At 42.0% G+C, this 23,700-nt stretch overlaps 3 protein-coding genes across 7 annotated transcripts; 2 read left to right on the plus strand and 1 right to left on the minus strand.

Annotated features, from left to right (window-relative positions):
• The first annotated feature begins 3,343 nt into the window (after positions 1–3,343).
• On the plus strand, positions 3,344–7,542 carry LOC308412429 (nuclear autoantigenic sperm protein-like). The gene is made up of 14 exons (XM_080906779.1): positions 3,344–3,495; positions 3,624–3,735; positions 4,276–4,356; positions 4,443–4,543; positions 4,626–5,021; positions 5,124–5,215; positions 5,305–5,381; positions 5,475–5,548; positions 6,064–6,252; positions 6,323–6,486; positions 6,858–6,929; positions 7,020–7,097; positions 7,172–7,299; positions 7,382–7,542. The coding sequence occupies exons 2-14, from the start codon at positions 3,635–3,637 to the stop codon at positions 7,386–7,388; spliced, it is 1,560 nt and encodes a 519-aa protein (XP_080762905.1). The 5' UTR covers positions 3,344–3,495; positions 3,624–3,634; the 3' UTR covers positions 7,389–7,542.
• Positions 7,543–9,480: 1,938 nt separating this feature from the next.
• gpbp1l1 (GC-rich promoter binding protein 1-like 1) lies at positions 9,481–21,221 on the minus strand. Of its 4 annotated transcripts, none has more exons than XM_080906781.1 (12): positions 21,069–21,221; positions 17,632–18,947; positions 17,145–17,259; positions 14,860–14,989; positions 12,360–12,688; positions 12,062–12,137; positions 11,758–11,954; positions 11,440–11,583; positions 11,064–11,219; positions 10,442–10,566; positions 10,256–10,358; positions 9,481–10,164 (listed from the first exon to the last, which is right to left on the minus strand). In XM_080906781.1, exons 3-12 carry the CDS (start codon positions 17,202–17,204, stop codon positions 9,994–9,996), a joined length of 1,491 nt encoding a protein of 496 aa, XP_080762907.1. In that variant the 5' UTR covers positions 17,205–17,259; positions 17,632–18,947; positions 21,069–21,221; the 3' UTR covers positions 9,481–9,993. The 4 variants fall into 4 exon arrangements, with proteins under 4 accessions (XP_080762907.1, XP_080762906.1, XP_080762908.1 ...); XM_080906780.1 differs by having other exon boundaries at positions 20,975–21,126; XM_080906782.1 differs by lacking the exon at positions 21,069–21,221 and adding an exon at positions 20,905–21,041.
• A 188-nt stretch (positions 21,222–21,409) lies between these two features.
• LOC308412710 (transmembrane protein 69-like) lies at positions 21,410–22,772 on the plus strand. 2 transcript variants are annotated; one of them, XM_080907242.1, is made up of 2 exons: positions 21,410–21,705; positions 21,889–22,772. In XM_080907242.1, exons 1-2 carry the CDS (start codon positions 21,697–21,699, stop codon positions 22,585–22,587), a joined length of 708 nt encoding a protein of 235 aa, XP_080763368.1. In that variant the 5' UTR covers positions 21,410–21,696; the 3' UTR covers positions 22,588–22,772. The 2 variants fall into 2 exon arrangements, with proteins under 2 accessions (XP_080763368.1, XP_080763367.1); XM_080907241.1 differs by having other exon boundaries at positions 21,411–21,773; positions 21,889–22,767.
• The last annotated feature ends 928 nt before the right edge of the window (positions 22,773–23,700 follow it).

Consider the following 23,700-nt stretch of genomic DNA (forward strand, 5'->3'; position numbering starts at 1 on the left):
TGGTTAATTTTGAGTTGGGGGGTTTTCAGCTATAGTAGACCTTTTTCAGAGCAGTCATTCTTTTATATGAAAATGCAAAGACAGGTTTTAATTATGACATTAATTCAAACTCTACACCCGAATGATTCAATCTAGTTTTATATTTATATATTTTATTTATTGCACTAAATCACATAAATAGTTGCTTCAAGGCACTTTATATTATAAGGTAAATACTTTACAGTAATACAGACAAAACTCGAGCAATTACACAATCCCCTTTGAGCACGGACTTGGTGGCAGTGGTGAGGAAAAACTCCCTTTCAACAGGAAGAAGCCTCCAGCAGAAGCAGGCTCGGAGAGGGGCCGCCATCTCCCACGACCGGTTGGGAAAGAAGCCCAATCTGTGCTACTGTTAACACCTGTTTACCTATTTATTCATGCCCCAATAGTGTACTGAAAAAAGTGTATTGTGTCCTGTTTGGGAAACCTAAATGAAATAATGTTTTCTCTCACACTAGTGAGTCTAATGCCAGTGCCCTAAACATTTTGGCTAAAACCTTCTGAGTACATATATCATTAAATTCATTTTTAAACTCAGGAAACCAACCACAGTGTGTGTTTTTTCTTCTTCTTTCTATTTTTCAGGTTACGTTAGTTCACCTCAGTCGACCTACAGAGGCTGCTGTCAGTTCAGCCTCTCGCTGTCACCGAGCAGTGTCTTTGCACACTGTTACCATGGAGCTCCATCAAGGGCTAAATAAGAGGGGAGGGCCTACAATAACCTCCTGTTAGAAGCACTGCGGTGGGCTAATGATCAAACACTGCGCTGTGTTCATCTCCTGTCTCACAATATGCCCATAATTAGTACATCTGCTCCCCTAGTGATTCCAAAGCAGCCGGATGTTTGAAGGGCTCTCACACAGCTCTCATCCCAGCTTCATTCAGCCGTGCTGAATAACAAAACAGCTGTAGCAGTCACAGATGTGACGATGGACTGAAAAATGGCTTCAAATGATTGGTGCTTTTAATCCACAATTATTAAATTAGTACAGTTTAGTAAAGCTCATTTAGGGTTATCTGGCTTTATTGGCAGACTTTGAGGAAAGAAAAGCTTTTCTAGTTCTGCTACTTCCAATGACTCAGTATCAGGGCATGGCATTAAAGAAATGCATTGAAAATCATTTGATCTTCCTTAGCGAGTTAGATGAAAAGATTATTAGCTTGTGCGATATGTAGGTGGATTCAGTACTCACTTAGCTTGGCCACCTACAAAGACAGGATACAGGTGGAAACAGAAAGTATTGCTCTGTGTGAACAAAATTCAACCTAGTAGCATCGCTAAAGCTCATAAATGACCACTATAAATCTTTTTGTATGTAATTAAAGTACTTTTTACTATTTTTTAAAAACTGAATAATCATATTTCATCCAATATTTTCTTTTGTTTTTGTTTAAAAATATAATGGAATGGAAATCCAAATTCCCCCTTCACCAACATTGTCAGGTATTTAGGGGAGGATGATTTGAAATATATCTGTATGATGCTGATTTGTTGTCAGGTCCAGACTTGTTTTGATGAGGCAGCGGCACACTGGAGTCAGCAGGAGGTGATCATAGGGGAGCTGGAGTATCAGTGCTCCTCACAGCAGGACATGGGAGCAGTGTGTACTGCTGTTTTACATACATGCTGAGTGAAACTAAAACACAGTAATAGCACCATCAAATTCTACTAGATAGGCTATCCTTAAACAGTTACCCTTATACTGAACAACTCTGAGAAACATTAGAAATGAGTAAAAACTTGCATTTTTTGTTGCATTTATGGGTTGAGCAGCAGAGTTGAGTATGTGAGTTTTGCTGTCTGCTTTTGTCTGGTATTGAATTGGATGATTGAAACCAGAAGAAACAACACATATTGGAAAATTTAATCGCTTACTTATTTAACAAGGAGCATCCTCTGTGGTATGTGAAAGACTCATACACAGCTACAAAAGCCTATCACCTGCTGCTAGTCACCAGCTAGGTCCCACAGTGCTGTGGGATGGCGTCCCATTCTTCAAGAGAGTATGTTGGTCACTCTGACACGAAAAGCATGTCAAAGCTGATCCCACAAGCATTCGGTGGGGTTGGCGTGTGTCATCTTGGAGGACATAATTCAGTCCTAGACTGTGGAGATATGGGATTGCTATTGGTTGCAAAATCTCATCTTGACATCTCTCTGCATTGATATCATCTGCAATGTTGACAGTCTGGTTTTTCCAGTAAGGGAGATGCTGCCCCACACCATCACACAGCCTCCACCAAAAGCTGTTACCCTACTGGTGCATCCATCAGCATAGTGTTCTCCACAACATCTCAACACTTTGACCCTACCATCCAACAGCTGTAAGCAGAAACTGGACTCATCAATGAACAGCGCTAATCAGCCACTAATCAGGCACCGAAATGTTAGCATCTGGGTTATCTGAAGCTCAAAACAAGAGCCAATAGAAGAACAAGATTTTTGGCAGATAAAATACCCACACACTCAACCAACAAATGCATTTTCCTTACAAATGTGGCACCACTGATGGGGAAAATAAACAATATTTCCAACAGTACAGGATTTATTGCTAAAAAGCATTGTTACAACAAAGAAATGATCACCTACATTTCTTTACTTTTACTTACATAGTAAAATACTATACCTTTGCAAAATGATCCAATAAATGACTCAATAATGGTACGTTTTATTTCAATCATAGTTTTGGGGTTTTTTTTTACTGTGATGCCGCTGTCTATTAACTAAGACAAAAAAACATTCACACTAAACAGCAGGTCACAGAAATAACTCTGACCTGATCTAACCATGTAACATTTATGTCACATTTGTGTGGGTAATTTACATATTTGAAGACATTTTCTTCAAAATATCCTATTTATTTAATATTTTGTAATTGTGTTGTTGTTCTTGTTGTTGTTTTAGTGGTGACATTACTAGAAATAAAAAACAAAATGACCAAAGGTTCTTAAAAGTGTTGCAAAACGACCTTAAGATCCCCAGGCAAGCTTTAGGGAACACTTCCTGAAGGTCTCTTAAAGATTAATGGTTGTTGGGACTGTTTCATAGTCAAAGAAGCCAGTGTGTACAATAATAACAGGGCTGCCGGCATCAACGGTACTCATTATAACAGTTTCAATTGTTGTTTTTAGTATTGCACTGGAAGGATTAGCAGTATAATGAATAGGAGTGGTAATACAAGGAGCAGTATAACAATAGCAGCAGAAGTACTTGAGGTAGTAATGCGTGTAACTGTAGCAGCGGTACTTGCAGTCCTCTTGTTAGTACTTTGTACCTTTAAGAATTCTCCCGCGCGGGTCTACAAATAAGGAAAGCGACCGGAAGGAGCAGGGGTATTTCGCGCCAATTTGAAACAACGGAATACAGTCAGTCTGAGCGGCACGAGACACGAGCTGGGACGCGCGCGCCGCCGGGGGTCTTTTTTCTTTTTAAACTGTTCTTTCCCGTCAAAGGTGTGTAGTGGCATCTCTGCTATTTAAACTTAAACGATACAAACTGGTACCAAAGGCCGAGGTACAGTTTGACCTGAGCTGAGAGTCCAGGCAGGGAGCTGAGCTGACCGATTGTTTCTCTCCGTCAGGTGTGGTAAACATGGAGGAGGCCAACAAGCTGATTGGTACCGGCAAGAAGCACTTGGTGATGGGGAAGGTAGTGGAGGCTGTGAGCACCCTGCAGGAGGCCAGCGGCATGCTGTGAGTTACCCTCAAGTCACGCTGGAGTTTCAGTGAGGTTGAACGTGAAATGGTCCCATAAAGTGGCCCTCGTGGTTACTTTTAAAACGCTCACTTGGGCTTCTTAAAACTAAACCGTGTGTTTCACTGTTTACATGATTGAAGAGTTTATAGGTGACAGTGCCTCGTGCAGGCTGATTCTGAGCAGGTGTGCAGATTGGTGCAAATGCAAAACGGCAGCTTTTTTTTTTCTCCCCTCTGGTGTTTGAAAATGAACGTGTTTATGCAAATCACAAACTGCCTGCAGCTGTTCTTTGCATGTGAGCAGAAAGCGGTGACATTAGTTTAGCTTAGTGTTTTTCTTAATTTATATATTTCATTTCCATTAGGTTCTGTTTTATTGTTTAAGCTTAAACCTAGTTGGAATAATTACTCGCTAATCCTTTTTATACGCCTAGTTTTTTAACTCCAGGAATCTTTCTAATTTGTTCTGAAGCAGCACGTGAGCAGTAATGGATGCCTGCTTTTCACTCTAAAATAAATGGTAAATTCTTGTTATAGGGCTAAAGAGTTTGGAGACACAGCGGACGAATGTGGCGAGGCTTTCTTCTGGTATGGCAAAGCTCTCCTGGATTTGGCACGGTAGGTTAATCAGGTTTAAACATGAGAAAGTCCAGCTCTTTAAGGTGAGGATGGAGGGGCCGCTCTGACTGCCAGACTTGTTGTAGGATGGAGAACTCGGTCTTGGGTAATGCTCTAGAGGGAGTGCCGGAGGAGGAAGAAGAGAAACCCAAAGACTCCAATGTTGAGAGCACAGACAATGTAGACGGTAAGGGAATAATGTGATATTTGGCTCGTTACAGTTAATCTAAATGTGCACACATCATTCCCAACTGTTCTGCTGTCAACAGAAAAGACCAGAGACGAGCTGAGGGTGCAGGTGTACGACGCCATGGCGGAGAAGAAAACTGAAGACGGGGAGAAGGTTGAAGGGAAGCAGAGTGAGGATCCACAGGAGAAGACTGAAGGAGCCGAGGCTGGTGACAAAAAGGAAAACACAGAAAAGGTAGAGGGGGAGGCTGAAAAGGACAATAAGAATGATGAAAGCAAATCTGAAAGTAAAGATAAGAAGGAAAAGAGTGGGGAGGAAGTGGATGCAAAGGACGACTCTGAACCTGCTGCTAAGGAGAAGGAGGGGGACTCTGCCGCTGCTAAGAAGGAGAAGACTGCTGCTAAAGAAGAGGAGCCAGCTGAGAAGATGGACTCTGCTGCTGAAGAGGAAGAAGCAGCTGCTGAGGAGGAAGCAGGTGACCTTTGCTCCTCCTGTCCTGATCCTGGCTTGGTAATGGCAGTGTTAGCTGCTGAAGCATGCAGAGCAGTGTATCTAAACTCATGACATTTGCTTGTAGATGGCGAGGAAGATGAGGAGGAAGGTGGCGACGATGTAGAAATGGAAGGTGATGCAGAGGAGCAGGGTGAAGGAGATGCCACTGGGGAGAAGGTACTGAACAAACAGCTCGCATGTTAAAAAAGGACTCAGCTGACTGTGTGAATTTTGAATTTCATGTTTTCTGTCTGTTCCTCTTTTAGGACAGTGACGATGAGGAGGTGGGTAACCTGCAGCTGGCCTGGGAGATGTTAGAAGTGGCCAAAGTCATCTACAAAAGGTAAAGGAAACACTTCAGAGCCAGGATTTTTATCTTATCATTTTGCACCTGCATTTCAAGCTTGTAACCTTTTCCTCTTTGTTCTTATAAAAGGAAAGAGACGAAGGAGGCTCAGCTAATGGCAGCCCAGGCTCATTTGAAACTGGGTGAAGTTTCTGCAGAATCAGGTCTGAACAAATGTGCAGCTTTGCACATAATCATTGTTTTCTCTTTGATGCAATGAGCTTGAGGCTGTGTTGATGGCTCAGTGTTTGCAGCGGTGCTCAGTTTCTGTCAGGACTAAAAGTCTGTGAGCAGCTTGAGATTTCTTTAGTTCGGATTTGTGTACCTAACACTTGGTTGCAACACAGCTAAAAAGTTGCCATTGTGCTGTTTGCCCACTTGGGGGCAGCCTAAATTAGTTGAACCATAAAATGTCTAAGCTTCAACTTTTTGAAATGCTAGTTTTCTGAGTGGATGCTCACATCCACACCCGGTAGTTACAGAACAGGTTTTTTTCGGTCGCATCACCACTTAAAGATCTTTAGCTGATGAAGTCTGTACTGTTCTCAGTTCATTGCCGTGTCCATGCCTGCTGACCCTGAACAGTGGATGAAACTCTGAGAATGCAGAGTTTGTTTTGTTTGTTTGTTTTTTTTTTTTAATACATGTCAGGTGTTGATTTGCTGCTTCTCTTTTTCAGGGAACTATCCACAAGCACTGGAGGATTTCCAGGAGTGCCTGAAGCTGCAGGTGAAGCACCTGGACTCAGACAGCCGCCTGCTGGCAGAGACTCGCTACCAGCTCGGTGTGACCTATAGCCTGAACACGCAGTACAGCGAGGCCATCGAGTCTCTGAAGAGCTCCATCTCTATCATAAAGAACAGGCTTGGTAAGCATCAGCTCTTGGAGTGAAATTAGCTTCCAGAGAATCATCAATGCAATAATTAATACAATTCCAGACAAGCTGCAGGAGATGCTTGACAAAGCCGAAGGTCCAGAGGCTCTGCCAGAGGAGAGGAAGGAGCTGGAGGAGCTCAAAGCTCTGCTGCCAGAGATCCAGGAGAAGGTGGAGGACGCCACTGAAAGCCTGAAGACAGCGAGCGCGGCTGTGAAGGATGCACTGGTGAGTTTGGCATGGAGTTTGATTTAGCTGGAGGACGGTCATCAGAGCACACTGGTTAAAGTGGTGCTATCCACCAAGCATGATGCCTGAATTGTTTTGGTTTTAGTTGTTAAATGGGATTCATAAAATACATGCTCCATGCTGGTGCTTCAGTGACATGTGAAGTTCAGTGTTTCTATTTGTGTTCTGTTGCTACACGTCTTCACAAGTAAACCACTTGGTGAAAAATATTTGGCAACTCGATCCATCATTAGTCACACCTCCCTCTGTAAGGTCCGGTGAACAGCAGGCTTTCGTGAGATGATCACAGCATAGCCGCCATCATTTTGGCATTTGGCTTCTCTTTGAGCTGCATGTGCAATCTGTTTCAGGATGGAGGCTCCACTTCCTCTGCCTGTGATGGTTCCACTGTAAAGAACAGAGACTCTTCTTCCACTTCAGAGGTCAGTTACAAGTTTTCATGGCACACTTTGTGAAACAAACTTAAGCCCAACAGGATTGTAAAAGAAGTGTGATATTTAACTTCCAAACAGATTAAAAGCACATCCACTTCCAATGGCAACACCTCCACAGCTGCAGTCTCTGACATCTCCCACCTGGTCAGAAAGAAGGTGAGGTTTTTTTAACTTGCATTGATGTGGTGTAGCTATAATGGTGAGCCTCATTTTACTGCTGTGTATTGCAGAGGAAACCAGAGGAGAGTCCGGTGAAGGAGGATGTGAAGAAGGTGAAGGAGGACAACAGTCAGCCAGGCGAAACGCTTCTCACTAATGGAGATGCAGGTGAACACGCCAATGATATGGAAGTCGAAAGGTGAGGTGTCATTTCTGTCTGCTGTGCCGTTTACTACTTACAACCTCGAACTTGTCTGAAATCCCGTCATCCTCTGTTTCAGTAAGTGAAGCTGCACTTTGTCTCCGTTCAAGAAGAGATTCACCAGCATAACAAGCTCTTAACTGTCTCTTACACGTTTGCTGTTGTAAATACACGTTTGTTTGTTTGACATTATACTGTAAAATTCAATAAAGATGGTTGTATAAACCTGTGTTAAACCTTCATTACTGGAGCCATGAAAATGTTTTGTTTTCTGGCAGTTGATGAACTGTCCATAAATGTTTGTACTCACCACATAAGTGGCTCCTTTAGTCATACTGGTTCTACAGCATTCTTCAGTCTGACTTACTGTATTTAACCATGTGGTCTGAAGAGAGGATTCAGTGTGCCATGTGAGAGCAAAAGTGCAGTTTAATCAAGAGAATGCAAGAACCTGGGCCTTAGAGCTGATAGCTGAATACACGAACAGGAAAATTTAGCTGTGCAGTAACTGAAAGCCTGCGCTTAGATAAACAAAGGCTCTGTACCAACCTGATTAATATCACTGGTGTTTTTAATTACTAAAAACTTCTGATGCTATTTATGCTTTACAGCTTCCAATACTTCTCCTGGCTTAGTTCTACGTAGGGTGGCTCAAAATTTCTGCAGTCATAAATTTTTGACAAGACTCCTGACGTCCCTGGCTGAAATGCAGCCCCAAACCATGACACACCCTCCACTGTTTTACAGACGGCTGTAGACACCCACTGCCTTACCTCCCTCCTGGTCTCCTATACAAACTGATAATTTGAATGAAAATGTTCAAAATTAAATTCATCACTCCATAAAATTGTTGCCACTGACTTTTAATCCAGTTCTTATATATTTGTAAAATTTGGCATACCTCATCCTTTTGTTTCCCTCCCTTAAAAATGGCTTCTTGACAGCAACACCTGATCTTGATGAGCATTGTCATGTTTTTGTTGCATTATCTTATGTCTTAAGGACATGACTGTAGATCATGTTCAATGAGAGTTAAAAGCTCATTGAGAATAGTGTATGAAGATGTTCTGACTTGATGCAGCTGATTAGATGGTTTGTAATGATTTGTATAAACCACACGACTGGTCACACTTGGTTGTTTCATTGAACAGCAATGTATAGCAGTCTTTTCTAGCTCTTCCCCCTGTGAGGTAAACGATAACGGGAAGACAGACATATAGAAGACATCTTCATTTGCCAGAGAAGAAGAGGTACACATGCAGCTAATTATAGTAATAGCAATAATCACTATGGCTAATTAAAATGCCTGGGCCCTTTATCGTGCACGCTGGCTCACTGGGACACTGAAATGTGAATGAAAATATGAAGCCATTCTCAGTGTTATATAACCGTGGTGCTTTCCCTGCTAACAAAACAAAGCACTGAAGAAAATAAAAGCTCAAACTGAAGTGTCAAAGACATGTAGACATGTCAAAGACATGTAGACATGTCATGTCAAAGACATGTAGACATGTCAAAGCTATACATTCGTTCTGAAGGCCAACAAAATCTCAGCATATTATCAGCAACGTTTTGGAAATCATGATGATTAAAGCTGCAGAAGAGAGAAATCTAGAAAAATAAACATCCCTCCTCCTGCAGCTTCCCCCGCTCTCTATTCTAATCCCATCTATGTGGGCTGAAAAAACACAATACTTTAAATTTAAATACTGCATTATCCCACCACTTCTTACTTCCTGTGAGAACAACTTTTTTTTCCACGACTCACCGGATCTCAGCCACAAGTCTGTGAATCTCCCGACATGAACTTAAGCCCAGCCCACAGGACGTGCAGGAATCTCGCTCCCTCTCACACTGAATTTACATCTGCAAGGTTATTAATGTTTTTGTTTCAGATGTAGCCACAGACCTGCTGCTCACAATGTGGGTCACAAAAACAAGTCTGCTTACACATTTCATCCCAAAATTAAAGCACAGCCTCTCAAAGCATTACATATGTGGGAAACTGGAACTTTTCTATAACAAAAATGTTTCAGTGTTGCATTTACTGATCTACAGCTGTTGCTACTCTGTCCTTCAAGAAACAAAAATCGTCCTACAGGAAATACTGGCATCATTTGGACTCCATCTACAAATAGTCACATGATGTGTGGACTTAAAAACACCACAGTAGCCAGATTCATATTGAAACATATCAGCTTGTCAGGAACCAATTTTTATTAATATCATTAATAATGTGTCATCAGCATCATCAATGAAATGAGTTAGTCTGTTTAAAGCAGAATCAAGTGTGCATTCATTGCCCTTCTTTTCTTGATGAACACTTCAGTTCCACAAAGCGAGGAAGAAAAAGGAAGGGGAGGAGACGGAGGGTTTGTGGGTGTGTGTGTGTGTGTGTGTGTGTAAAATCGGTCAAAAGAGGGCAGGGACTGCAGTGAAGGAGGAAACGCAGGGAAAACGACGTCTGGCAGAGCAGGAATCTCCCCCTTCACTGGGATATGATTGGTTTTTCCCTTGTGCAAGAACAACAAAAACAAAAAAACAAAATCAAAAAAGAAAGATCTTCAGAATGGTGCTCTAAAAAACAAAGATGACAGAGGAAAAGGGGAATTGCTTGCTGGGATGTGGTGTTGGCTGTTGATGTGTTGTTGGTATTTTTTCTTCTTCTTCTTTTTGTTCCATAAAGCCACGTTAGGATTTGATGCAGTCGTCGTCATCAGAGGTCTGGCTGCTGCTACTGGTTTCGGACTCGGAGCCCTCCTCGACGTGTGCCTCCGCCACACTCCTCCAGGGGGTGAAGTGGAGGGTCACACCCCGTGTCCTCGGGAGAACCCCATTCCTTTGAATGCCGTTCCTCTTCAGCTGGTCAAAACACAATCACGTCGTTTAATGTGTGAGACAGACTGAGTTGAGCTAGACGTAAGCAGAGTCAGCGTTTCCTCTGAGAGCTCACCTGTTCAGTTTTAGTCTGGAACTCTCTCAGCTCGTCCTCTGTCAGAGGCAGGAAGTTGTCATCATTTTCTGGGTACTCCTGCCAGCCCATGGCCTTCAGCAACCTAGATAAGCATAGTAATTTTCTGCTTAGCTGTCTGTGTGTTTTGGCCTGTGTGTATATATAAGGCTGTTAGCAGTGTCCTACCTGTGCTCTGCCTCCAGGGAGCTGGACAGGTGTTCGGTGTCTGAGTCACTCAGAGAGTAAGACAGACCATTCTCATGACAGCCTTCCTCGCTGTAGGCTTTGGGCTCTGGGGTGCTGCTTTCACCCTGCAATAATTATTTTCAAGTTTAGCCCCAGCTGTCCTTTATGTGCTGACAAAAAGCTCTTATCCAGTACCATAACATTACATTTCACACATGACTTCTATGTGCAGAGAATGCAGAGGCCATGATCGTGTTCCACATTCAGCAGCACATTCTCTTAAAGTGTATCTATTATGCTAGTCTCTAGCTCTACATTTTGATTGAGGTTTTAAATGATCTACAGTTAGGACCTGTGCAGGTCCCCTTCCCTAATAATCCCTTCATGTGATTGGCTGCCCATTGCCTGGCTTCTATAAACAACCCACGAGCTGTGAGGCACACTTCCTCGTATAAGGAACCATGACCATATACGGAATTTCATGCAGCTTGACACAAGCACAGAAGAGACGTAAAAAGAAGAAGCAGTGTGATGAATTTTGCTCTGGCCCTGTGTTTAGCTTAATGGGTCCCTTTTAATACTTTGGGGGGGAAAAAAACTAAATATCCAAACTGCTGCCTACCTCTCCTGATGTTCCTGGGCTGCTGCTTGTTGTCAGCTCTCCAGTGCCTTCGTCCTTCAGAGCTCTCAGGAACTCGCTCTTACGGTCTGGACCGCGACGCATCAACTTCAGCCGTGACGGAGCAATATCTATGGGAGGAGTCGTGCTTGAAGGGTGCTGCAGGTGTGAGCCGCAAATAGTCATGAAGTGACAGAAAAGGAGAAATAAAAGTTACTATTATTCTTTTTGTTACCTGAGACATCAGTGCAAGAGATCTAAACTATCTGTTCAACTGATTTCAAAGCATGGCAACAATGACACATCTGTAGTAATGGCAAAGCAAGACCTTCACAAAACTGCTTGCTTTTTATTGGGGTTGCTTCATCCTTCTTCTCACCTCTTTTGTAGTATTGTGCTGTGGTGCACTGACTGGGGTGCTGGGTTTGGCTGCAGAGACGGGGCTGGTGAAGACTGAATCTCGGCCTGGCATGTGAAGACCAGACTTTGTGATCTCTCTACCACTGGATTTCCACTGGGTGCTCTGGAAAAGAGGACATGAGAGTGTTTAAAAACTCTTTTACTGCAGGCTACCATGCACGCTGGCCAGTGCACCGGTGTTATCTCTATTATGCACATTTGCTTGATAAGCAATTCTTCTCTCGGAAATTGAATCAAGCAAGCCGTTAATTAACTCAAAACATCTCGACAGTCATACTTTGGTAGGGGCCACAGCCGGCTTTGGGACCAGGTTCTTGTAGACGCTGGAGCCTGTGATGGGAGCTTTGCTGCCGTTGGTTGGCAGGGCACCAGCAGTGGCAAACCCTGCAGAGAAGGCTGTGCTGGGATCCTCCTTGGAAATTTTTTTGATAACCAGCATTTTGGACACCATCTGTTTGCCACTCGGTGGATTTTCTGGAACATAATCAAGACAATCAAATTAAATCTTAGAGATGATGGTGCAAGGGAAAAAATCTTTTGTCTTTTTGAGCACAGAAATTGAGTCAGGGCGAAAAGCTTACCCCATACTCCAGCGTGGGGAGCGACTGCTCGTGTCTGAGCCCCAGGCTTTCCAGTTGTTTCAGGGTTGAGCGAAGGCTAAAAATAAAAATAAACAGGTGCCTACATTAAATATGTAATCTTTCAAATTTTGTAATTACAACTTATGTTTAAAGGCAATAATCTGAGTACAGACTATGAGGCATAACACTCATAAATCCTCTTCTGCTTCTATTACAAGGCAAATATTGAAAAGGAGAAAATGGTTCCAGTAGTTATCCCACTGTAATGTAACAGGAAAAACGGAGGTCAACTACTCACAAAGTCCTCCTCCACAAACTTCAGCTTGTCGTCCTTGCTGTCCTTGCGTTCCTCGTTGGGGAATTTGTCCGGGTACGAGGTGCCCTTGCGGGGATGGAAGTTACCATTGCGCTGCCGGTGCCCCCCCTGCCTGTCCCTGTCGCCTCCTCCCCGTTTGGGGTGGCGTCCCTGGTGGTGGTGGCTGTCCTGGGAACCCCGCGGAGCTCCATGCCAGCTGGGGGTTTCCTTCCAACATGAGGCCCCTGCCAGCCCACCGTGCCCTCCTTTAGCCACCCCCGAGTCCACTGAGTCATGTCTCAGAAGCAGAGAGGGCTGCTGCCATCCATCACCTCCAGAGAGAGACACATACAGTGGAAATAATGACTGTCTGACAAGCAATACCAATGAAATGTGACTTTGACAGCAAGGGTTTCCTCACAACCTTCACAAATAACATCTGAATGCCTTGAATCTTTAACACTATTTCTCTGTGACAGTAATAACCTCTGATGACTCACACTGTGTGCATGTATTTGGTATAAGCAGAGAATGGAGGGACGGCAAAGAAGAAACGCAGAAACTTTTTCCTGGGTGAAGAAATGATTCACCCAGGAAAACAACATCACAGAAAACTGAGATGAAACAGCTGAATAGGAATGTGAGACTCCACACCATCACTGAGATTCACAGAGAAGGTGAACCATCATTATAAAACTGGCATCACACCACATTTACTCTTAGTTCACACAAACGACTTGATGACAGCAGTAAGAGGGGACTGTACAAAAACAGATTTGCAGGGTGGAGGACACCAAATAACAGCCATATTCTACAGAGAAAGCAGAGAGGTGTGTGCGTGCGTGCGAAGGACGATACGGCACCAGCACCACCCATTTACAGCACTGTTATGACACCACTGCCTTCAACACTATAATCCAAGCACATCATATCATTATCCAAGATGGAGACCCAAACTGGATGCTCTTACATCAGAAGTTTATTTCCTGCTTAGATCTTCAGCTACACAAAATGCAAGACTCCAACTCTAGATCTTAAAAACTGGAACAAAAGAATCTAATTCATCTTTCTTTGAGTCTCCATAAAACCCTAACTGTCGATCACTGAGAACATAAAACAAGTAGTCAACGTCACTATCTTTATAATCGCACCTTAGCAGTTTTGAATACAACCCCCCCCCCCCCCCCCCCAAAAAAAAAAACAATGTAGGTGGCAGCTGACTTAAATCTAAGGATGATTTTAAAGCCTTGACAGACACCTCCACTCCTCCTACATGGGTGTGTCAGCTTAAGAAGTCTGATTAGACTTCTTCTGCAGGCTGTGCTGACAGGTACAAAGTGCACTTGACTGATATCTCCCCCATTTCCTTATTGGTTGTCTTATACTGTCCTACTCACTCTTCATTCACAGCTAGCCGATTTTTTTTTTCTTAAGGGAATGTCCAACATGGCTTCATTCAGCTTTCACCTGACTAGATGTCTAAATCAGAGGGATTCAACCAAGACCCAATTCACCTAAAACTGTCAGACAACAGAAGTCATTACTGCTCATTAGATCATTGTTTTCATTTAATGACTGACCAGTTAAAAAACCCCAATGATAAACAGCCTAGCCAAGTTTTCCACATTCATAGAATTCCTTCAGTCTACTATTGTTATGTTGTAAATTAATATTTACAGATCACAACAGAAAGGCACAAAACTTTCAAATCTAGAATATTTGTAACTAAAAATTAAATCATACATAATTGTCCAGATCTAAAAATAATTTAAATTTCCACCCATTTAAAAAAAAGAAGAAAAAAAAGAAGAAGAAAAAAAGCATTTTTTGTAGAATTTGAGTCATGGCTTTACTGCAAACACTTGGCCACTGGGCAAGACTATACCTTTTAATGAGCCAGTACTGGCCCCCAGGCTTCATGTTTGACACTCCTGAGATTAACATGTACTGTAACTTATTAACAAAAAACTACAACAGTAACACAGTGTGTAAAGACCCAGAGGTTGTGTTTTAGCTACAGCTACACAAGATTGTCAGTGAGCTGTTTATACAGTGTGGCAATGCATTTAATTGGAACAGTGTGATATCTGAAAAAGGTATGACTATGTCATGCATTTTTCTCTCTTCAAAGCCATTCCTGAAAGAAAATACATCATATCTGTACAGTACAATATCCTGTTGTTATACTGTTCATTTTTTAAGTGTTTGTATTGTATAACAAACTGCAGAGGACCAGATCAGCCTGGAATCTGATGTGTGCAGAAATGGGAGAAGCATACGTCCCAGTACATTTGCATAAAGTTAGAGGGAAAGCAGAGGAGGAACACAGCAGAGAGTACTCAGGTTAAAATGTGCTGCATGATATGAAAGGCTTTAAACCACCTCTCTGCAACCTTTTTATTCTTACTGAGAAATTTAAATACAAAAATGAATAGTAGGCTCCATTCACACTTCCCCTCATGCAGTAAAGCCCCCAGATAATAACAACAGGTTGAACTGTTACCTGTCGGAGGACGCAGGGAGCCATTGTTGAAAAAACCATCAGAAGAGTTGTGGCGGCGGCGGCTCACGGCAGTTCTGGCATCTTTGTGGGGTGGGAGATCACCTTGTTTCTCAAGGTTGGCAGCAGGGGACTGGAGGAGGAGAGAAAGAGAACAGTGTTAATCAAAGCTAATACGTAACAATGCCCAGAGAAAGTGGACAATAACGTAACAGGCCACTGCATAACTGTAACTGAAATTAGAGAATTTTTCACTACATTTTCCTACTTTATTTTTGTCCTGGCGAAGAGACTTAGATTAGCTTAATTCCCATCTGTACTTTTTTTTTTCTCTCCTTCTCCCTCTAACTATGAGTCAATCTATTCTTGAGGAGCGAAAGTGGAGAAAAAAAAAAAAGGAAGACAAAAATGAAACTACATAGAATCGTATAAAACTTTGTCATAAGAAATGTGCAAATGAGAAAACCTAAAAAAATCCAAGCAAACACTGCACACCCAGCTCTTGGTGGTAAATCCTGAAGGTTTAATAATACTGACTAAAAGCGCTCCTCTTGATATGAATCATATCCTAGTCATCGGCTGAGGTTCAAAGATCAAATCAGATTGTTTTCTTCAAGCTTCATGGAGGACTTCTCAACTCAGACACACACAAAAAGAAGCTAAGAAAATGTAGCTTCAGCCTGTCTGGCGTATGCTGGCTAATCCCTTGACATAAATGACACCGAGGCGAAGTTGTGTGCAAGGTGGATAATAACTGTCTAGTATCTCGATTTCACAGAGACCAATGAGCTTGGCAACTGATTACACTAAGCTCCAATAAACCGCTCAAACATGTAAACTACATGCTGAAGATGCTGCTTGGTTTTTAGACTTGGGAATTAACCAGCTTATAAATGTTATTCAGTCAGCATTGTTTTCTTGTTGGCCACCACCTACTGCCGAATGGATAACATCACTTGGTTCAACAGTCAGTATTCATATCTCAGACCACCTCTTTAATTCAATGGTTTTGCATGTCCATGACGCTGATACTGTTATCACCGTTACTGCCCTGATACAGGAAAATATTAATTGCGTAGAAGAGGCTCTTACTTGTGCTGTGAAGACACCGAGAGACCACATCACATATTACTTAATGTGAGATATGACACGGGCTACTTCTATTTACACATCTAACATAACTGTTAGACAGCTGACTAGGCATCAATGTTGACCCGAAAAGGGATTTAAAGTGGCCTTATATGCCAGTCAGCAAAATTCAGGGGTAAAAATTTAATCAGCCTACAAAAAAAAAATAAAAAAATGACAGGCTGAAGAATAGAGTGGTAACAAAACACATTTGGTCATCACAAATTTCACTCAAGCAGCATGTGTTGCTATTCTGAAGACCTAGAACCAGTCCCTCCAGGAATCTGACTCCTCACCAGGACATTAAACATCAAACATGGCAAAAGTTTAAAATAAAATGAGATCAGTGAATGTAGGAGCAACACCTGTGAATCAAGAACATAGGTTTCGGAGTTTTCTATTAACTCTTTACTGACTGACTCTGGATTGATGTCAATGACAGCAGTCACCCCTCGTGGTCATAATGGTTTTATCATTTCCACATCCACAGGTATGCAACAGTCCTACTGGCTTTGAGTGAACTTATTTTTATCATCAGACAGTGAGTGTGAGGCTCGGCACAGACATCCACTGCTACACTACGCTACAATGCACCAACTGCACGTGCACCTTTCGGGCAGACTTCGAGAGGACTTTGAATAAAACTGCCTGAATCTTCAACAGAGCAGAGTCCCCGTTTAATACAGTCATCTTAGGGCCACAGCTCTGGCTATGATCACTGAAGCCCCAAAAACCTATTGTTCTGAACTCAGGTGTGCAAGAGGCAGCCAATCAGGAAAAAAAAAAAAAAAAGAAGAGTTGGATTAAAGACAGATTAAAGTTGGATTAAAGACAACATGCTGAAGAAAATTTCTATACATATATAGAGGGAAATGTTAGGATAATAGGTCCTCTTTAAAACCTAATGTGGTACCTTTAGTGGTTACTTGAAGTTGAAAAGGTTTTGATGACCCTCTACTGAACCATGTTCTGACTACACTTTCTGTCCCTAAGCACATTTCATTGCTGAGTGCACACACATGCACTCTCATACTCAGGTGCACAAACACTGTTAAAGGTGTTTGAGCATCAGTGAGAGATACACTTGGAATCTCCGTCTCTCTCTTTCTTTTCTGTTGTGAGCGCATAAAGTACAAACACACACCGATACGTACACCTACCTTGGCAGGCTGGGGTGTGGAGAAGTTAAGCCAGGCAGGGACAAAGTCATGCTGCGCCATTTAGGTCCAGTGTTTCCGGTCAGTGGATCGAGGCATCAAACCTCATGGCCAGGATCTACCAAAAGATTTTTTTTTAAATTCAGTGTGCAACTGAAAGCACAGAAACACGACTCTCTGATGTAGAATTAAATCCCATTTCTCTTTGATTGCATGTCATCCCTTTCATGTGTTTTGTCTAGCATCAGTTATCTAAAGTTAACTGCTTAAAGTTTTTCCACAAGAGAAGCCAAGGAGTCTTATTCTCAGCTGAAAACATGGATGTAAACATCTTGTGCAGAATAATATAGATATTATATTAAATATATACGTGCTTGGCATGTTTTAATTCAAATAAATAATTAATTCAAATAAAACAAACACACTACACTAGTTAACATCACGCTCATGCATGTTTGTCCTCATCGGCTGGGTGAAACTTTGACATTACCCCAGAGTCTGTGGCTCTGAAGTCCTCTGCCTCCTCTCTCGGTCCGGCTGGGCTCGGTTCCTCCTCAGGCCTGTTGGCACTGATCAGAGTGTGTGCACTGACAGATGGGAGGCAGCACACCAACAACCTCCTCTCCACCTCCGCCAGGACAGCGCAGCCCCTTTCCCCAGAGGCAGATCCCTTCGTCCAGGTTGAAGCACTTGGAGATATGTCAAAAAACTGCAGGAACGATCTGGAATGGCAATCCAGAGAACTGGCCAAACAGGAAGCAGTTTTTGAAGTCCAAAGATAGGAGTCTATGCAGAACAGATTTTCTGTCTTGAACCAGAATCCAATCAGTTCTAATGCCGGTCTTGTGCAATGAATTCAACTGATTCAAGTCCAGGCAACTTTTTTTCTTCTTTTTTCTCCAGATAGATTGAATTCCTCAATTTATTTGAACCATTTGCTCATAATCTCATGGTAAGACTTGAAACCTGATTAGACTTGATGCTGATTGGCAAAACAAATTGATTGACTAGTGATTTGTCCCAAATGGGAGGAAGAGCCAGGTTATTATTAATATAAAGAAACAGTCTGTGAAAGTCGTCTGCACTGAAGCATGGACAACGGTTTTTGAAGCAGTTCCACTTTGACACCAGGTGCGTGGAGAGAGACAGGTGTTGTCCTGCCACACTGTGTGCCAGTATGTTTTTTGTGTTGACTCACCTTTTACCGAATCATTTTAAGACCTACTCAAACACATTCAGAAAAGAAAAATTAATTGAGAGACAGTCTTTTATTGGCAATGGAGGTCACTGCAAACCACTGCTCACCTCATTAAAATGGTGAAAAGACTGTCTTTGTTTGGAGAAAATAACTCAAAGGTTCAAAGTCACATGACAATGAAGCCAGTGAAGCCCTACGTTACATTGCCGACATAATAAGTTCTCGTTAGTGAAACGGTGAAGATGTTGAATGGTACATCATAATGCTGTTTCTAGCATTATATATTTTACTCCCATCAAATTATTTCAGGTTTTGACTGTAGCAGGAACAGTGTGGACCTCTAGTTTCATAGATATGCAAAATCAAAATTCAAAAGTTGAGATGGCTTTAGCAACAGCCAAACATGTCCAAAAAGAAATCCTCAAGTGATCAACTACTCTTTTTCCTCAGGAGAAAAAAGTGAAAGTTGAAAAGCCGCAACATCCAAAAAAATTGTCAAGTAGGTCTTTCCTTTCCTTTTTGAAAGTGCTTTTCCCCCCTCACACAGGAAGTTTCAGTGCAGATTTCAGATTTTCTTGCTTTATGGTTCACGGGTATTTGCACAGGACCTGCAATAAATTTTAAAAGAAAGAAAAAAAGAGGTTTGCCTTAAAGCTCTGGGGGTCAAAAACACACAAAATTAACTACACTTTTCACAAAGTGGACCTAGCATGCTTTTCATTGCTACAATAACAGATGTTCATATTAAACTTGGCAAACATTTCAAATAACGAGATCAGGCTGATCTTGCTTTCATAGACGGGTTTTAAACCCATAACAAGGCCATCTCAGGCACACAGCCACACAGTTCTTCTGGCTGTCAGGACAAAAGCCTCATCCATCTGCTGTTCAAACCCTTTGTTTGCAAGGTGAAGAAAATCAGAGATACGCCGGTTTAAAGGAAGGTGATATTAAAAGGGAGAGCAGTTTCACACAAAGGATGACCCGAGGGTTTCACCGAGGCTCAGTGTAAGTCATACAAGTTTTATTTTGATTGTGAATCATGCAAAGCATCTTTGGAAGAGTCCAGGAATAAAAAGTATGGATGTGGAAACAAACATAATAGGTCCAAATTACCTAACAATACAGATTGATATAAGAACCCAGCAGTACATATAACTTTATGAACTTTTGTTCAGCTTGTGTTCAAACTGTTTTTTTTAAACGGTGCACTGTAGAAGTTAATTATTTCAGATGCTAAAATTTTAACTGTAAAACTGGGGTGATCAAATCATTAGAAAACACAGAGCAATAGGTCAATAATGCTGCAAAGTACTACGCCCAAAATAACTATAAGATTATTAATTCAGGAGCCTTAGAAGAAAAACAAACTTCCCAGACAGAGTAGCTAAACGTAAACGATATTGTATGTCTAGAGCTGCATTACTGCAAACAGCTTCAGTTTGTGTCAGCCATTATCACACTATGAAAAACATTCCGCCCTCACTGATAAACTCCCAAATAACTTCCAATTCAAGAGAAATCAGCTCCAGAAAAAAGGACGCTTCTGACACTCAAAGACGTCTTGAGAGATGCAAGAGAGGAGAAAAAAAAAAATCAATCAGGACTCTGTGATCTCAGATCCCTTTCAGGCTGAAAGCTGGCTCTTTTAAAAACAGTGTCGGCTTTTTTTAAGTGAAATATTTATACCAGTATAAAAATAACATGCACGCTATCTTCCTGTGCGCAGACTGCTGCGAATATTAATGGGCCCAATAGTGTCTGTAAATACGGCACGAAACTGAGGTGACAATCCCAAACACCATGTTCGTACATGCACGAAGGCATGGCTCAAAACCCAAACAACAAAAACCCCACAATATATATGCACCCTTGTTTCACTGATTCGGGCTTGATAGCGTGCACCCACTGAACTATTACGTAACAGTTCAACATCAATGAATTTACCACAGGCACGAGGTACAATGTGCAGCGCACACACTTCCTTCACTCTGAAACAACACTCCAATGAATGGCGGCGGCAAAAACACTTCTACCTTTGGAAAACACCCTGCATAACGCCTAAATGCGCTCAACTCACATGTACACAAACAGCAGACCCACCTTAACACAGCATACACACACTTCAACTAAATGACTAGCTGAATGTTATGAAGTTAAAAGTTCATCGAAATAATTAAAGACGCTAAGCGGCCAACAAGTACCACACACAACAGCGCTGTCAGATCTGTCCTAACTCCACTGCTAGCTGACTCTGCCGAGATAACTCAGGTTAACGTTAGCATAGGAATTGTTAGCTAATAGCTAGCGCTATCTAGCCTGTTGGGAAGCCCGAGAAAATTGGTTGGTATTTGAAAGGAATTAGCAAGGCTAGAGGGCTTAGTCCAGTAAACACGGATTTAATACGCCTGCGGTAACTAGAACTGACTATTTAAGCAGTTGTCACGGACATACAATAGAGGTAAACAGACCTTGCTTCGTTGGAACAACACAGTTTCAAAATGGCTACCTTAGCAGCGGCAGCACACATTCATTAGCTTGCTAAGTGCTAGCGAGCTAACTTACAGTCTTTCCTACGATACCTTCCAATAAACAGGATAGTCGTAGATATATGTTGATTCAAATATACACTCACTCTGCAGAGACCAGTGACACTGCACTTTTTTGCAAATATAAACTGCTTTAATCGCAGGACTATCGATGTTTGTTTGGGTTTTCGGTGATCTTACCACTGGCGCTGGCACAGGGGGATTCGAACAGCCTCAACTGTGCTCCATTCATGATCTGTCGTGATTATGCAACTCACTGGGAGTCTAACGAGTTTTTCATCTCAGCAGGCTAAACAGTGCGGCTTCGATGTAATTGTTATAAACTCCGATAAATAAAATATACAAATGTCTAAAGATGCAACATTATGTTTCTTTGTTATTTTTCTAAATATTCAAAGAAAACGGCGATAATAGTAAACAATGTGGGATTTTGCAACCTTGAACGCAACATAATACCTCCCCGCCAAGGACAGCCAATCCAGTCGATATCAGAGTCAGTCTGGTTCCGCTAAAAATATTAAGAGACAGACATTTAATCGAGCGCCGATATCCTGACGGCAAGCAAACGACCTCTACTTTAGCATATGAAATATGAACTTTCTCACAATTTGTTATATGTTTTTGTGTTTTCGGTGGCCACTGAAAACCGTTCTCTGACTAACATTTATATGATAACGTTTAGGTAACTATAAATCCTGTGGTTTATAGGTTGTTACATTAGCACAGCCTTGTATTACATCAGGTTGAGGTTAATGCTAGCTGCACCAACGTTAGCTCGGTGTATCTCGTCACTGAAACTTCAGATTGCATGTGCTGTGTAAGTGTGATTCTTTTTCCACGCCGAATATGATTAGCTTCGTCTCTGGAAGACGTATTTTGTCTGGGGTAAGAATAGTAAAAGTTTTCATTTGATAAATATATCATGCCTACTAACGAATGCAATAATTCTCTAGGTGCCAACAGAATATTCATGATGTTCTGTGATTGTGCATGGTTTCAGGTTCCAGTATGGAGATGTCTTCAGCAAATAAACAGATTACCAAACTACAGCACAAAAACTGTGCTGCTTCACACTCGAGCCTCCTCTGTCTTTATGTCATTCAGACCATCTACCACCAGCAGACTGTTGAACATCAAACCTGTGAGCTGGCACACATCACATCTCTGCCACGAGGATTCCAGAGGCAAATCAGAGAGAAGTGACAGCAAAGAGGGTTTCAGTTTAAGAGCCCTCGCCAAGGCTCCCAAACCAGCTCTGTACCTGGGATTTTCTGGTCTCATCCCCTTTATTTCTGCCCCTTTTCTCATGGCTGCCACACAATCTTTCCACCCTGAAGTGGCATATGCTCAAGTGGTGTACGGAGCTTCTATAGTGTCGTTCCTGGGAGGTGCCCGTTGGGGGTTTGCCATCCCAGCTGGTAGTCCCGCACAGCCAGACTGGATGAATTTGGGTAACAGTGTGGTGCCGTCGCTTCTGGCCTGGCTGGCGTTGCTCTGCAGGGACAACATAGCTGAAGGAGCTCTAGTTGTTGTAATGGGACTGGGCCTGTCACTGCATTACGACCTGACTCTTCTGCCTGGCTACCCTGCCTGGTTCAAAGCCATGCGAACTGTTCTCACTCTGGTTGCCACCTTTTCTCTGGTGGCCACGTTGGTGCTTAAAAAGCTCTGTCCAGAGAAGAAGTTCATAGAGACTTAGAAGTGATTTTAAGAGGATAGTTTGTCTCTTTAACTGCATGAACATAAGAATGGAAAACATCAGGTGAACATCTGCAGACAGTCGTTGTGGTGCTACAGTTGAATGAGCCAATTTTGCTCTTATGTAAATAATATATAATAATTTGAAAATAAATAGCAGTTGTTTCCTGGGTTGCAAAATATCTGGTGAAATTCCCATCTCATGAGGAGTGAGTTAAATACCTAAATATAGCAAAGAACAAACAATGGGCTTAAGAATTCCTTTAACACATGCAGAATCATGCTCTTTGCTGCGCTAAACACAGGGGAAAAATACTCTTCTGGAACATGTGTTTAAACAGATTATTTAAACATCTCTTTTTTTATGGGAAAAGTTGAAATAATAAAAATCGAGCTTCAGGCAGCTTTTAGTCAAAACAGCTGTAGAAATTCATGTGCTTTTGTTTATAGGAGTTCTAACCTGCTGCCTCGGCTGTGTTAAACATTAATTATTTATCGGATTGTTGTTAATTTTAGCTGCTTCTCACCGGTCAGTCACATAAAGGTGTTCATTCTTCTTGCATTTAAAAACTTTAAGGTCACCAGCTACTTTATTAGGTACACCTGTTCTTTAATGTAGATATATACCGGTAATTAGCCAATCACATGGCAGGAATTAATTTAGGCCCGTGAAGTTCAAACTGAGAATCAGAATGGGGAAGAAAGGTGAACGTAGCATGGTTGTTAGTGCCAGACGGACTGATATGAGTAACCGCCAAGGTATCGAGATTTGTGTCTCTAAACGCACAGCATGTCAAACATTGAAGCAGATGCGTTACAAGAGAAGAAGACCACACCGAGTGGCACTCCTGTCAGCTGAAAACAGGAAACTGAAGTTCACATTTAGGTAGAAATGGCTGTCCATTAAACAGACACACTGGAGTTTTTATAGCAGAGTTGGAAGTAAGTGATCCCACATTTACAGTCTCAGTGTTTTGTAAACATCGGCTCCAAATAGATGAGCCACAATCCCAGTGAGACATCCAGTGTAATTACAGCAAGTGTGACTGCTGTAGTTCGCTTGTTTGCACAATACAGAAGAAAACTTTCCTGCTTCAAACAGCTTTACATCCGT

This window comes from Rhamphochromis sp. 'chilingali' (genome assembly GCF_963969265.1).
Source record: "Rhamphochromis sp. 'chilingali' genome assembly, chromosome: 16".
Lineage (NCBI taxonomy): Eukaryota > Metazoa > Chordata > Actinopteri > Cichliformes > Cichlidae > Rhamphochromis > Rhamphochromis sp. 'chilingali'.